The sequence below is a fragment of the Stegostoma tigrinum genome, chromosome 5 (assembly GCF_030684315.1).
Source record: "Stegostoma tigrinum isolate sSteTig4 chromosome 5, sSteTig4.hap1, whole genome shotgun sequence".
NCBI classification, from domain to species: Eukaryota; Metazoa; Chordata; class Chondrichthyes; order Orectolobiformes; family Stegostomatidae; genus Stegostoma; species Stegostoma tigrinum.
Window position 1 is genome coordinate 60,669,709 of NC_081358.1, and position 16,766 is coordinate 60,686,474.

Genomic DNA, 16,766 nt, shown 5'->3' on the forward strand with positions numbered 1-16,766 from the left:
AACACAGCAGGTCAAGCAGCATCAGAGGAGCAGGAAAGCCGATGTTTCGGGTCTAGACCCTCCTTCAGAAATTTTCTGCAAATCAGCAAATGACGGACTTAGTAAATGCAAATTTTGTCTTTCCTTGTGGAGCATGAGGACAAAATTCCAGAAATGCTTGGTAAATTAAAATAAAAATACACGTTTTGTGCTAGTGCCCACATGTAGACCCAGGATTGCATGTGTAATTTCGAGAGGAGGTGCATTACGTTAAAGGAGAGTTATTGATATGCAGTCTAGATACATGCCACTGTTGACAGGATATGTTTACTTTAATAATAATTAAATAACTCGCAAGCAAAATAATTAACTTTGTTCTCATTTGTTAAATCTCTAATTTTTATACTCGCAGTTCCAAGGAATTATGATCCTGTACTGCATCCTTTTGAGGTACCGAGGGAATACACGAGAGCACTAAATGCAACCAAACTGGAAAGGGTTTTTGCTAAACCTTTTGTAGCATCGCTGGATGGCCATGGGGATGGAGTGCATTGTATGGCCAAACAGTTTAAGAGTTTATCCACAATAATCTCTGGGGCTTGCAATGGTGAGGTGGGTGATTGTATGATTTATTATCATAAAATATAGTTTGGCTTTACGGTGGTGGAGTCAGCACAGCTTGAATTGATTGTGGGCATTGACAAATGGATTTGTCATGGTTCGTGCTTTTTTTTATTAATTCATTCATGGATGTGGGAGGCTAGCATTTGTTGCCCATTCCTGATTTTCCAGAGGGCAGTTAAGAATCAGTCATATTGCTGTGATGTGGAATGATATGTGAATCATAAAAATATATCTCCCCTGTTTAACAAACAATATATAACTACAAATCAAGCTTAAAGCAATACCGTCTATTTTAGCATCTAATTTCCAAATCGTAATAATGTATCGAAGTGTAGGTACTGCAGGAATGGTTAAATGTTAAGAGCTCAAGTTGATTAGAAAGGAAAGCTGTCTGAGACAAAGTTGAAAGCTTTCTGCCTGTTTTGTTTTGTGCAGATTGGATCCTGGAAGGGGCCACCAAAGTGGGTTTCCATTTACCTATGTATGTTTTAACTTAGAAATCATAAACAAGAGGCATCGACTGCGAACCACGTGACACACCTGGACACTGAGCAAACTTCTAAAACTTTCCTAATTTTGTTTTCTGGACTTTAGTTCCCTTGTTTTGAAAAGTTTTTTTAAATGTTATTTCCTTTTCAGATTCACTATATCATTCAAAATGCAGTTCTAACCATATATGGTAACCCTTACCATTGCTGAATGGTACTCCTGTGAATTTGGCTCCTTTCACTGTAGCAGATCGCCCTTGTTACTGCTTCTTGTTTGCTTGTACCTGTCACTGTCATTCACGATTTTACAAGCTTGCTACAATTCCTTCTACTATGTGAGACACCAATTCAAACAAAATATTGAGGTATAAGATAAATAGTCACATTATGGCATGTTGAAAGTGATAAGACACTTCTGAAGAAGGATCGTGACCCAGAACGTCAACTTCCCTGCTCCACTGATGCTGCCCGGCCCACTGTGTTCATCCAGCTCCATGCTGTTGTTTCTGACTCCAGCACTTGCAGTTTTTATTATCTCCAGGACAAAAGAGCTGCAGTATTCAATAAATATTTTAGTCCCTTGTGATTATGCTCAGTGACTGACCAAATTGTAAAAATAAAGAGAACTTGTGGTCCGTCAAGCCAAGTTGCACTTTGCAATTTAGAGTTCAGTCTTGTCTTCAACTGGAATTGCAATACTCATTATCCACTACCCTGTGAAGTTTTGATGTTAGCGAGTTTTGAGAAGATTTGTAGCTCAGGTTGAGGTTCTGGATGTGAGTTTGCTCGCTGAGCTGGAAGGTTAGTTTTCAGACATTTCGTCACCATTCTAGGTAACATCATCAGTGAGCCTCTGGTGAAGCGATGAAATGAAGATATTATAGATAAATAGAAAGCGGGACATAACACCAGCGCTTCATCGGAGGCTCACTGATGATGTTACCTAGAATGGTGACAAAATGTCTGAAAACTAACCTTCCAGCTCAGCGAGCAAACTCACATCCAGAAGTTTTGATCTGCTGGGGTGGACAAAATCAGAAGTCACATGACACCAGGCTTTCATCCAGCAGGTTTATTTGAATTCGCAATCTTTCAGAGTGCTGCTTCTTCATCAGGTGAAATGCAGGAAAGTGCACAGGTGTGGAATCTACCAACGGAGAGATAATGGCAAGATAATTAAGGGTGTCAACAGATAAGTACAAGTAGTCTGAGTGGAATTAGAATCCCTAGTGTGGAAACGGGCACTTCGGCCCAACAAGTCCACACCAAACCTCAGAGCATTCCAGCTAGACCCAGTGCCCTAATCTACACCTCCTTGAACACTATGGGTTTAGCATGGCCAATCCACCTCCCCTGCACATCTTTGGGCTATGGGAGGAAACCAGAGCACCTGGAGGAAACCCACGAAGACACGGGGAGAATGTGCAAACTCCACACAGACAGTGGCCTGAGGCTGGAATTGAACCCAGGTCCCTGGCGCTGTGAGGCAGCAATGCTCACCAATGTGCCACTATGCTGCCCCAAAGAAGTGTTGACAGGCTGACTAACAAGTTGAAGGATGACCTATGACCTGATCAATTAAGGCAGAGAAATAATTATAAGTAATCAGAAATATCCTTGATTCCTTCTTTATTATTTCAGTACATTAATCCATTTGTACTTTTTTTTTCTTACTTGATAGACCCTTGTCATGGGACTTTGATAGTTATTCATGTTATTCTAGCCACTTAATTTGTCTCTCGCACCATCTTATTTTGACAGTTGTAATTATTTCTGCCTTAATTAGTTCATAGGTCATTCCTTCACCTATTTGTCTGCCTTTGACCCTCCACTCTCACTATTTGTACTTATTAATTGACAGTCTTAAATGCTTGGAATTCTCTTGCCGTTATCTCTCTGCTGATATCTTCTGTGCCCATGTGCTTCTTTCCTTTCACCTCACCTGATGAAGGAGCAGCAATCTAAAAGCTTGTGATTTTGAATAAACCTGTCTGACTATAACCTGATGTTGTGTAATTTCTGACTCTGTGAAGTTTTCCAAAACACTAATTTGTGCATGATGGATGTCATAAAAGAAATATTACTTGGAAGGATACATGAATAAAATAGTACAGCTGTTGGAAATCTGACCAACACACAGAAAATACTGGAAATATTTGTCAAGTCTGGCAAATCTGTGTAGCGAGAAAGTCAAAAGGATTTTGGGGTAGAAACAGAGTTAACATTTCTGGTCTGTCAGATCAAAGTCTGATGAAAATTCACAACCAATAATAGAGGGATCTTATTCTCTGCACCTTTGTGAAACCCTCTTCACGTCGCCGTTTTCCTGTACTGATGGTTCTCCATTCCATCTTTTGCTGTTGTTTTTGTTCTGCTTTGTTTTGCGACTAATCATGTATGTTTGCCCTCTACCCCTCCCACCTAAAAATCTGTATTTTCTTCCTCAACCCCATTCTCTTGCACATTGACCGCCTTTGACCTGGTAGCAGTACAACATGAAAAATTTGTCATTTAGGATGTCAATGCAGTCTGTCATTGTGTTTTGTAATGTTTGGAAAGGCTATTATAGAGTTTTCCTCAAGAGTAGTGTTCTTCAATAGCGAACAGGAAACAGATTTTTGTAATAAATGCATAATTTTTCTCAGAAAATTTACCTAGTGAAGTACCCCACGGATTGTGCAGGTTGGGCCTGTATTCATTGGACTTTAGAGGATTGAATGGTGATACTATTAAAACATTCAAGATTCTGAGGAGGGCTTGATATTGTCTGTGCTAAGAGGATATTTCCTTCATTGGAAATTTTAGAACCAGGGACACTCTCTTTGTTTAAAAACAAGATCTCCGATTTAAGATGGAGCTGAGGATGAATTTTCTGTCAGGATTATTGGTCTTTGCTCTTGGAGGAAGAGAATTTCAGTGAATAAAACATTTTCAATTTCAGTGATTGTAGGAACTGCAGATGCTGGATAATCTGAGATAACAATGTCTAGAGCTGGATGAAGACAGCAGGCCAAGGAAGGCTGACGTTTCAGGCCTAGATCCTCTTTCAATTTCAGTGTTGGTTTTAGGCCCCAATAGTATACCATATGCAGTTCTGGTTGCGACACTGTTGGAAGGTTGTGACTGCGCTGGAGAAGGTATAGAGGAGATTTGCCAGGATGTTGTCTGGGATGAAAAGTCTCATATGAGTAGAAACTGGTTAGGCTGGGTTTGTTTCTTTGGAGCAGAGGAGTCTCAGGGGAGATCTGTTTGACATAAACAAAATTATGAGAGCATAGACAGAGAGTAGATTGTGAGAACCTATTTCCTGTGGCAAACCTGTTTCAGGCCAGAGGGCATAAGTTTAAGGTGAGGAGTTAGTGGTTTAGAAGAGATCAGAGAAAAATATTTCTCACTGAGGGGTATGCTACCTGAGACGGTAGTGGAGGCTAGTACTCTAGCAACATTTTAAGACGCATTGGGAGGAGCACTTAAAATGTCAGGGCATTTTAGGCTATTGACCAAGTGTGGATAAATAATGTAGTTTGGTGTTTGCTGGGTAGCATAGATGTGGGTCTTTATTTTTCTGCTGTCTGACTATGATTATAAATGCTTGATCATTTAATATGTTTGTGGCTAAGTTGATGAATGTTTTGTCATCAAGGGTGTTGCGAGTCATTTGTAGGAGGGTTGGGGGTAAGATGTATGAAAGAATGTGCCACGTTGTATTAGCCATAATATTTTCAGGCTGTGGGGAAGATTTTAAGGGCCAAATAGCCTACTCCTGCTCCTGTTTGTTATGGTATTCATGTTGCTAAGTACATCAGGAAACGGTTATGGAGAGAGGCCATGAGTTAATCTTCCCTTTTGTGATCTTTCATCAGAAGTGTGTGGCTGATGTGCAACTGGTCTGTGAGCAAAAATGGTTTTGCTGCGGAGATAAAGTTAGTTTTCGTTCTTCAATCTGAGTATAGATTTAAGAGATGCCATGTCTATAAGCAACTCACTGAACCGAGTTGAATGCATTTTGCAGTTGCAGCCTTCTTATCTGGGGCTAAGGTAAATTATTTTAAATATTTATTCATATTTGAACAATGGTACAGATGCTGTTCCCAGCAGTGCCATCACTCATTAAAAACAAGTTTTCTTTTGCTTTTTATAGCCCTCATTTGTAATATTTGCGCTTTGTTAAATTATCTTCTTTTTGTGCATTCTGTATGAACTGAATTGCAATTTTAAAGAATTTCCAATCAGTCAAAATTTTCAATAGATAAGTCCACTGCCAGATTTCTTTTTTTTTCATTCTGTGTGTTCTTCTGAGAGTATTTCCCTCTGGGTTCTTGATGTAATATGGATCTTTGTTTGTTCTTTCATAGATAAAAGTTTGGAACTTAATGAATCGTCAATGCATCCGCACTGTACAAGCACATACCGGTTTCGTCAGAGGGCTCTGTTCCAGATTCTGTGGTACATCCTTCTTTTCGGTATGTATGACAGTATATCTTAAGTGTATTGAGAGAGAAATAATTTCAGATGATGCTTAAGACTGCGTTCACGTTACAAAATAAACGCACCTCTTTTAAATATGTAATTCGTTAGATGTCAAGCAAGTATTATCTGTTTTTAATATTTAAGTTTTTAATTGTGCAAATTAAAAACAATTTTGTTGAAAGCTACTTGGGATGTGGTCAAAATTCGTGGTTATATACAACAAACCATAATGAACTCTTGTCTTGTTTCATCGTCCTTCAGTCAATGACTTATGCCGGTTCAAGGTATCCACATCCCACGTCGTGGGTCCAATAAATCCTCAAATTGGACTAACTACAAGTACTGAGCTATCTTTAAAGGAATTTTGATTGAAGTTTAAAATTGAACTATTTAGAAATATAAAGCACATTGTGAATCTCCTGTTCTTACTAATATTGTTTTCATCTGTATTAGCTACACTACAGTCACACAAAAAAATGTTGTTAGCTGTCTAAATGTATAACTCTCTTTGTTTTTGAAAGGTTGGTGATGATAAGACAATCAAACAATGGAAAATGGAGGGGCCTTCATTTGAGGAGCAAGAAGAACCAATACATACAATACTAGGCAAGGTACGACACATTTTACTAAAAATATAGAGGAAAAATGTATGGCATTAATCAGCAAGTTTAACGTTAAACATTAAAAGACTTTAAGTAACAAGCTAGCAGATAATGGTGGGGAGAAATTCTGGCTTTCATGCTGTGCTGTTGTAAATGTAGTTGACATAATTTCCACTCCATATCATGGATTGGGAAAGTTTTTATGGTTGATGTCAGCAGTCTGCACTTGACCCTTGCAAGTGGAAGGTAGAGTAGAGCTCAGCACCCTATCTTCAAACTCTAATGGTCAAGTAAGGAAAGGTTAGAACACTTCAAGCCTATTTTAATTCAATTATGGACCTATTCAAAGACACAGATTGCAAATCATGCACTTTCAACCAAAAAGTGCTTTTTTTTTGGTCTCGTATGTACGTGTAGAAATTTTTGCTTGAAGTTGTTGTGGATATGGGCATTCTTGGCTAGTTATGCATTTATTATCCATTTCTAGATGGTCTTGACAAAGTGGTGATGATGAGCTGCTTTCTTGAACTTCTGCTGTCACTGAGGCCTAGGCACATTCGGTGCTGTTAGGAAAAGCATTCTAGGATTTGAATCAGTAATTGTGAAAGAATGGCAGTTATAGCTCCCAGTCAGTATTGAACACCAGAGGTTGAAAGGTCGGAATTTTATTTCCATTTGCACATCACAACGCTCCAACAGGATTTATCATTTGTTGGAGAATCTCAGCAGTTGTTTCAGCATCTGTGGAGAGAAAACGGAAGTAATGTTTCGAGTCCAGTGACCCTTCCTCCATGCTGCATCTGCTCCCAGGATAAGGCATTCCACTCCCGCACATCCCAGATGTCCACATTCTTCCAGGACTGCAACTTTCCCCCCGCAGTGGCCGAGAACGCCCTTGACCGCGTCTCCCGCATTTCCCGCAACACATCCCTCACACGCTGCCACTGCCACAACCGCCCCCAGAGGATCCCCCTCGTCCTCCCATACCACCCCACCAACCTCTGGATACAACGTATCATCCTCCGACACTTCCGCCATCTACAATCCCACCCCACCACCCAAGCCATTTTTCCATCCCCACCCTTGTCTGCCTTCCGGAGAGACCACTCTCTCCGCGACTCCCTTGTCCGGTCCACAGTCCCCTCCAACCCCACCACACCCGGCACTTTCCCCTGCAACTGCAGGAAGTGCTACACTTGCCCCCACACCACCTCCCTCACCCCCATCCCAGGCCCCAGGATGACCTTCCATATCAAACAGATGTTCACCTGCACATCTGCCAATGTGGTATATTGTATCTATTGCACCCGGTGTGGCTTCCTCTACATTGGGGAAACCAAGCGGAGGCTTGGGGACCACTTTGCAGAACCCCTCCGCTCTGTTCGCGACAAACAACAGCACCTCCCAGTCGCAAACCATTTCAACTCCCCCTCCCATTCCTCAGACGACATGTCCATCATGGGCCTCCTGCAGTGCCGCAATGATGCCACCCGAAGGTTGCAGGAACAGCAACTCACATTCCGCTTGGGAACCCTGCAGCCCAATGGTATCAATGTGGACTTCACCAGCTTCAAAATCTCCCCTCCCCCCACTGCATCCCAAAACCAGCCCAGCTCGCCCCCTCCCCCCACTGCATCTCAAAACCAGCCTAGCTCGCCCCCTCCCCCCCCACTGCATCTCAAAACCAGCCCAGCCTGTCTCTGCTTCCCAAACCTGTTCTTCCTCTCACCCATCCCTTCCTCCCACCTCAAGCCGCACCTCCATTTCCTACCTACCACCTCATCCTGCTTCCTTGACCTGTCCATCTTCCCTGGACTGACCTATCCCCTCCCTACCTATCTTGTTTTCTCTTCATCTTCGGTTTGCCTCCCCCTCTCTCCCTATTTATTCCAGTTTCCTCTCCCCATCCCCCTCTCTGAAGAAGGGTCTAGGCCCAAAACGTCAGCTTTTGTACTCCTGAGATGCTGCTTGGCCTGCTGTGTTCATCCAGCTCCACACTTTGTTACCCTTCCTCCATGTATGGCCACACCTATGCCTTGTATTGTTATAGCAACACCTTCCCACTGAAAGCTCTGTTCCTTTATTAATAAATGCCAAAATCCCATTTGCCTTCATTAATGCCTGTTGTACCTGCGATTCTTGTACAATGACACCCAGATCCTTCTCCACTGAAGTTTCCCTCCATTTGATGGGTTGCCTTTCTAGACTTCTGACTAAAATGGATAACAAATTGAGCACACTTAACCGTTTTAAACTCCGTCTACCAAATTTTGACTCATCTAAGCTATCCATATCTGTTTATAAATTTCTTATTTCTTTATTGCAACTTTTCCACCAGTTGTAATTCCATCTGTAAATTGACTGTCGTGCCTTCTACATACATCTAAGTCAGTAATATAGGTTGTACATAGTTGAGGCAGAGGACTGAAACCTGTGGCACCCCGCTAGTTACATTTTCCCAACCAGAAAAAGACCCACTTATCCCAATTCTCTGCTTTCTGTCGGTCAACCAATCCCCTATCCAAGCTAATAAATTAATCCCAACCCAATGTGATCTTACTTTGTGTGGCACACAAAAGGTTAATACACAATCAAATGCTTTATGGAAGCCCAGGTATACTCATCTATGGGATCCTGCCAATCTACTTTGCTTGTTATGGATGTGAGTTTGCTCGCTGAGCTGGAAGGTTAGTTTTCAGACGTTTCGTCACCATTCTAGGTAACATCATCAGTGAGCCTCCGACGAAGCGCTGGTGTTATGTCCCACTTTCTATTTATCTGGTTCGGTTTCCTTGGGTTGGTGATGTCATTTCCTGTTCTTTTTCTCAGGGGATGTTCATGATGAACATCAACTAGCCACAAAACGACATGACCCACTATCACTCGTATACTTACGTACAGATAAGGAAGGACGCCACTTTGATTGGGACAACACATCCATCCTAGGACAAGCCAAACAGAGACATGCACGAGAATTCCTAGAAGCATGGCATTCCAACCGGAACTCCATCAATCAATGTGTTTGTTGATGGAGTTCCGGTTGGAATGCCATGCTTCTAGGAATTCTCATGCGTGTCCCTGTTTGGCTTGTCCGAGGATGGGTGTGTTGTCCCAATCAAAGTGGCGTCCTTCCTTATCTGTACGTAAGGATACGAGTGATAGTGGGTCATGTCGTTTTGTGGCTAGTTGATGTTCATCATGAACATCCCCTGAGAAAAAGAACAGGAAATGACATCACCAACCCAAGGAAACCTAACCAGATAAATAGAAAGTGGGACATAGCCTCTGACGAAGCGCTGGTGTTCACTGATGATGTTACCTAGAATGGTGACGAAACGTCTGAAAACTAACCTTCCAGCTCAGCGAGCAAACTCACATCCAGAACCTCAACCTGAGCTACAAATCTTCTCAAAACTCGTTTGCTTGTTATCTTTCAAAGGCCTTAGCAAATTAGTCAATCATGAGTTAGCCTTCATAAAACCCTACTGACTCTTGATGGATTGTGTTTTGATTTTTCAAACGTTATTACTTCCTTCCTCTCACCTAATTGTTCTTCCAATTATCATAAGCTGCATCCTAGTTCCATATGGTTCAGGTATCCATGCTAGGCCCTGCCAGATGATGGTGTGTATCTTGGAGGGATGCTTGCAGGTGGTGGTGTAACCATGCATCTGCTGCCTTTGTACTTCTAGATTGAGAATTGTAGAAAATTCCTGTACTGAAGGAGGCCATTTGACCCACCATTTTTGTACTAGCTCCTGAAAGAATTACCCAGTTAACTCCATTCCCCAGCCCTCTAGATTCATCACTTTTAAATATATCTGCTGCTCAATCTCAAAACCTCATGAAATCCACCTCCACCAGTCTCTCAGGCAGTGCATTTCAAATCCTAACAACTTTGAGTAAAATTTCTCTTCATCTCACTCCTAGGTCTTTTGTTAGCAATCTTGAAAGTGTCACCTTTGGTTCTTGACATACCAGCAAGTGGAAACAGAATAGCCGCTTTTACACTCAAAATTGTTCACAATTTTGAATATCTCAGTAAAATTATCTATTAATCTTCTTTGTTCCAAGGACAAATAAGCCCAGTTTCTTTAACCTTTCCTTGTATCTAAAATTCCTCATTCCTGGTAACATTCTAGTAAATCTCCTTTGTACTCTTTCTCCAGGGCTTTAAAATGCTTCCTTTTAAATAAGTTGCCCAGAACGGAACACAATGTTCCAAATGTGGTCTGACCAGTGACTTATGGAGTTGCAATATTACTTCCTTGTTTTAGTACTCTATGCCTCTGTTTATAAAGTCAATGATCCTATAAGTTTTCTTAGCAATTGTTTCAACTTGCCTGGCCACCTTCAGAGAATTATGCATGTGAACCCTGAGGTCTTTCTGCTCCTGAACACTCTCAGCGTTGTACCATTTGAGCCTGCATTGTCTGCCTGTGATGCTTATACCAAAATGCCCTGTCCCAAATTTGTCTGCATTGAAGTTCATCTGCCAGGTGCCTGCCCGTTGCTGTCCGTCTGAAGTAGCTCAACATCATCCTCAATTCACCATTCTACCCAGCTTAATATCACCTGTGAATTTTAAACATTTTGCCCTCAACACCTATCTCCAAAACTGATCCCTGGGGAATGTCATTTTCAACTTGTCGCCAATCTGAGAAATGCCCATTGATATCCACCCTTTATTTCGTATCTTTTGGCCAACTTCTAATTCATGCTGCTGGGGACCCATCAATCTCAGACATTTCTAATTTGTTAACTAAACTACTCTGCAGCACTGTATCAAATGCTTTCTGGAAATGCAAATATTCAACATCCACAGCTTTACCTTCGTTCACTGCCTGTGTCACCTCTTCAAAGAACTCAGTCAAATTGAGTTGACAAAGCCATTTTGACAATCTCGTATGGTGTATATTTATTTTATCCCATATTGTAGCTTCCATCAGTTTTACTATTGTTGATATCAAGCTGACCGGACTGCAGTTTCCTGGGTTATCCTTTGCTCCTTATTCAACGTACACTTGTGGGTTTGGAAAATAATCAGGTGAATCAATGTCTACCATCTAAATCCCAATGTTTATAGTCCATACCAAAGCCTGGAAAAGATGAAAGGAAGAAATTTTGAAAATTTTCCAGGAGCAAACTGTCATGATTTCAACAACTACCAGTGTGTTGCTCCCCATTTTCTCTCTATCACATCATCCCAGAACACAGAATAAAGGAGATTCCATGGCATAAGAATTCATTGGGCACGCAAAAGTCCCCTTTTAAACTAATTAATTTACCTTATCCCACATGTCTTGAGATCAGATGCCTCTTCAAGGACAGATCAGGATTGACAGCAAATGATATTCTTTCCAGGAACACACATTCGCATAAAAGAAAAAAGGAAGAAGCAAGTTGATGGTTTGTTATATTTGTTTAATAGTTTGTAAACAGTTTGAGCAGGAAATAAGTGTGAAAATGCAAGTAGTTTGTCACCTGCCTCAGTTGAAAATAGTTGTCATTGCCTTCAGTTATTGTTCTGTGCCACTGACTGTTTGTCTATAAAATATTTCTGCAATAAACTAAATCATCTGATAATGGGAACTGCAGATGCTGGAGAATCCGAGGTAACAAAGTGCGGAGCTGGATGAACACAGCAGGCCAGCAGCATCATAGGAGCACAAAAGCTGACGTTTCGGGCCCCGACCCTTCATCAGAAAAGGGTCTAGGCCTGAAACAACAGCTTTTGTGCTCCTAAGATGCTGCTTGGCCTGCCGTGTTCATTCAGCTCCACACTTTGTTATATCAACTGAAAGGGAATAATGCTTAAAAAAGTTAGTATTTTCATATTGTCAACATTTAACAAATAGCTATTTTCACATCTTTCCAAAGTACAATGCTTTTTCCATGGCATTCTGTTATAATTTTTTCAGTACTGTGTGCTTGCTTTGTATTCCAAGTAAACATGATGACTATATTTGTGCATAGACTGTTTACACTGGAATTGATCACCATTGGAAGGATAGTGTGTTTGCAACCTGTGGGCAGCAGGTGGACGTTTGGGATGAGCAGAGGAGCAGCCCAATTCGCTCATTTACTTGGAGTGTGGACAGTATCAACAGCATTAAATTCAACCCAATAGAGGTAATGCTGCTACTTTTCATAAAAATCCTGTCACTTACTGAAAGCAAGCAAGACAACATTTGATTAGTAAAATGAACCCTTGTCTAGACGTTACAAAACAAGGAATTGTGTTGTTCTTGCAAAATTTCTTTTAAAGATTTATTATTGGAATAAAATTGGTTTTGAGACTTCCTATTATCCAGGCTATAACTACGAAGTGTCTTTTACTTTGAAAATTGAAATGTGTTGTACACTGGTGAGCAGGGGACGAGAATACTTTGTCTTCAAATATTAGCAGTACTCTGCAAAACATGTTTGGAGAATACACTAAACCTATAATGCCATCCCTGGGAAACTGTCTGTTAGTTTAGTACATGTTTAGTATGTTTGTCAAACCATAATGTGAAAAACAAAACAGTCTAATATTCGTGATTCAACTTTCTTGTGTTGACTGTATTTTTGGTTGATTTGGAAGCTTATTGCCATTTGTTGTAAGGGGTCAGTGCTGCATCCATTTTTGATTTTAACACATTGCCAGCTTAGGTCAGTTAGCGTGCTGTGCATTTACACACACATTTAAGCCACTGGAACCATTTGGACTGAAGTAGCAATAACAAGTTGTCATTTAATTGAGATTTTTAAAGGTATGAAGTATGAAGAATTTTAATAAATAGGGGAAGTTTACACTCTTTTTCTGCTGGTTAGGAAGTCATTGTCTGGGATTATAAGCCTGAAAACATTGGCTGGAGTGATTTCAGCTCAGGCACGCCTTCTGAAAGATTGTACCTTATTCCCTCCTCCTGTGTGAGCCCAGGTTGCCTGCTCATGATATTTTTTTGAAGAAAGGACTTGAACACACGACTTCTGACTTGGATGGGCTTATTACATGGTGACAAATTACTTTCTTAGGGGATCTGTAGTGCTTTTTCTTTTATTTGTTTTTCATGAACAACCTCCATTGGAAATCATTTTAATAATTGAGCAAACAGCTCTTAATCAAGCACATCTTAACACTTACCTTTATTTATAAAACTGCAAATTAAATTTTGTCACCTTTATTTGGATTCGGATAAGTTGTAAATGTGGGTAACATGGGCAAGCAACTAAATGCTCATAGCCTGCTCTGGAGTATTAATTCTGAAGTCGTCACAGAAAACATGTTTGTAAAGTAGATATATTAACCAATAATCTGTACTTGATGCAAACTTGCATTTGTCCAATAACCAGTACAACTTTAGATTTATTCCTCTGTCTCAAACGTGCTTCCTAATGCATTTGGGGAACGTTCTGAAATCAGCAGCAACAAGTTGGCATTAGCCATATTGCTGAAGAATTGTTTGATATTTGGTATATTAATAAGTCTAAATGTTTCCTTATTTATGTTAATTGGAATGTATTATTGAGCTTTGATCCCAACCTGACTAATAAGTTTGTGAAAAGATGATCTCAATTTTTTTTGGTAGCAACCATTACCTAGTTGAAATGCCAGTCACAACAAAGTTAAGGAGAAGTTGAATACTTGGACGCTCTTACCTAGTTGTTTTTGGCAATTAGTGATGGCAAGATTAGGTTTTAAATGGTTTGATCATAGAATTTAATAGTTGGTTTCTTGAATTCACTTAATCTCATTCAATTAAAGTAAATGGGTAGCATTATGGAGCTTTGAGCATTTTTATTGCGTAATGCATTATTTTCAATTGAAGTTGTCAGTAATTCACTTTTAAGATTGGAACGGTTAGAACTACATTCAAAAGTTCAGAAGAATGAGGGGAATCTCAGAACTGCATAAAATTCCACCAGGCAGAGACAGGATAAATGCAGGATGGATGTTACCAATGAGTGGGGAATGACAAAATCATGGGTCGTCGTTTAAGGATAAAGGGGAAGGTGTTTAAGACTGGGAAAAATTTACCTCTTCCACCCATTCTTCCCGTTTATCTGTTAGAGTCTTAGAGCTGTGCAGCATGGAAACAGGCCCCTCGGTTCAACTCATGAATGCTGACCAGATATCCTAAATTAACGTAGTTCCATTTGCCAGCATTTGGCCTTCTCCCCTCTAAATCCTTCCTATTCATGTGCCCATTTGTGATGTGTTTTAAATGTTGTAACTGTACCAGCCTCTGGTGCGTATATGGAATGAGCAGCCATCTCTACCTGTAAAAGCTGCACCTTGGATCCCTACGTCCTTCTATCCTCCCCAGACTTAAACCTATGCTTTCGAGTTTTGGATTCTCCTAACCTGGCGAAAAGTCCTTATTCACTATATCCATGCCCCTCGTGATTTTATAAACCTCCATAACGTCACCCGTCAGCCACCAGTACTCCAGGGAAAATAGCCCTAGCCTATTCAGCCTGCCCCAACCCTGGGAACATTCTTACAAATCATTGTTGCACCGTTTTAAGTTTAACAGCATCTTCCCCATCTGTTTTATCTGTCTGGCAATGCAACCTGGCACTCTGATGTTTTGGATAGGTCCCATTTTACTTTAGCTGAGGATTTATCTCGTGCTCACACCACCACCCTAAAAGTAACTGTAGCACCATCTTGCTCTTATTTCTTATCACCTTGTAACCCATAGTCATGCTTAGCATCTCTTAACTTAAATATTTTCCCAACAGTGTGGCTGTTTGAGTTTTTGACTGAGTTTTCCTAGCGTTCAGAGAAAGCTTCTCAGATTTTCAGATTGAGACAAGTGATGCTCCTCAGTAAACTGCAGTCAGTGTTTCGTCATGTATTGAAAGAGACTAAATGTTAAAAGTGGAAGTTCAACCAGTTAATAAAATCAGAAACTTCTCTCAAAGCATAATGAAAAACATGAAATTTCGTTCGAAAAATCTTTGAGTGACAAGTATTTGAAATTGCCAAGTCTTAGATTCATTGTATCAAGAGAGGGGGTTGAGGTATGAACAATCAAAATCAATTTGACTTTGTGTGCATGTTGTTTTATTTCTAAAATATAATAGCTTCCAGTGAGAACTACTTTTTATCCTAACACTTCAGCTGAATTACCTGCTCTGATTCCTGTGTAAACTCCAAACCCATTGAGGATGATTTAGTGGTTGGATCAGAAATTGGCTAGCTGTAAGAATTCAGAGGGTGGTGGTTGATGGGAAATGTTCATCCTGGAGTTCAGTTATTAGTGGTGTACCACAAGGATCTGTTTTGGGGCTACTGCTGTTTGTCATTTTTATAAATGACCTGGATGAGAGCGTAGATGGATGGGTTAGTAAATTTGAAGATGACACTAAAGTTGGTGGAGTTGTGGAAAGTGTGGAAGGATGATGCAGGTTACAGAGGGACATAGATAAGCTGCAGAGTTGGGCTGAGAGGTGGCAAATGGAGTTTAATGCGGACAAGTGTATGTTGATTCACTTTGGAAAGAGTAACAGGAATACAGAGTACTGGGCTGATGGTACGATTCTTGGTAGTGTGGATGAGCAGAGAGATCTGTGTCCATGTGTATAGATCCCTGAAAGTTGCCACCCAGGTTGATAGGGTTGTCAAGAAGGCGTACAGTGTATTAGGTTTTATTGGTAGAGGGATTGAGTGTCGGAGCCGTGAGGTCATGTTGCAACTGTACAAAACTCTGGTGCGATCGCACTTGGAGTATTGCGTACAGTTCTGGTCGCCGCCTTTATAGGAAGGATGTGGAAGCATTGAAAAGGGTGCAGAGGGGAGTTACCCGGATGTTGCCTGGTATGGAAGGAAGGTCTTATGAGGAAAGGCTGTAGGACTTGAGGCTGTTTTCGTTAGAGAGACGGTTAAGAGGCGAATTAATAGAAACATACAAGATGATCAGAGGATTAGATGAGGTGGACAGTGAGCGCCTTTTTCCTCGGATGGTGATGGCTAGCACGAGGGGACGTAGCTTTAAATTGAGGGGTGATAGATATAGGACAGAAATCAGATGTAGGTTCTTTACTCAGAGTAGTAAGGGCATGGAATGCCCTGCCTGCAACAGTAGTAGACTTGCCAACTTTAAGGGCATTTAAATTGTCATTGGCGAAACGCATGGATGATAATGGAATAATGTAGATTAGATGGGCTTCAGATTGGTTTCACAGGTCGGCGCAACATCGAGGGCCGAAGGGCCTGTACTGCACTGTAATGTTCTATGTTCTGTGATCTATTAATGGCAATGGGAACAAGTAGAAGCTGGGAATTCTACAGTGCAGAACTCTCACCTCAAAGTCTGACACCATCCAAAACAGAACAATCCACTTAGTTAGCAGACCATCCATCACCCTACACATTCACAACCTCTAAGTGACCTACGATGGTGGCAGTGTTTACTATGTACAAGATGCAATGCAGCAACATAGCAAAGCTCTTTCCACAACACCTTCTAAACCATTGACCTTTGCCACCTAGAAGAACAAGTGTGGCCACTTATAGGAATGTTACCACCTACAAATGTCACTGCAAGTGATTGTGATTTGGGACAATAGCACCATTTCCTCATGGTTCCGAAATTAAAATTCTGGAACTCCC

General features: G+C 40.9%; 1 protein-coding gene across 3 annotated transcripts in view; it reads left to right on the forward strand.

Moving 5' to 3' along the window:
- dcaf13 (ddb1 and cul4 associated factor 13) overlaps positions 1-16,766 on the forward strand; it is a 61,327-nt gene that overhangs the window by 2,316 nt on the left and 42,245 nt on the right. For 2 of the 3 annotated variants that reach the window (XM_048528655.2, XM_048528654.1), the window contains exons 2-5: positions 392-591; positions 5,447-5,554; positions 6,083-6,172; positions 12,140-12,295. In XM_048528655.2, coding sequence (XP_048384612.1) covers positions 392-591; positions 5,447-5,554; positions 6,083-6,172; positions 12,140-12,295 — 554 coding nt within the window. The remainder of the gene's footprint in view (positions 1-391; positions 592-5,446; positions 5,555-6,082; positions 6,173-12,139; positions 12,296-16,766) is intronic. The other variant, XM_048528656.2, reaches the window with a different exon arrangement.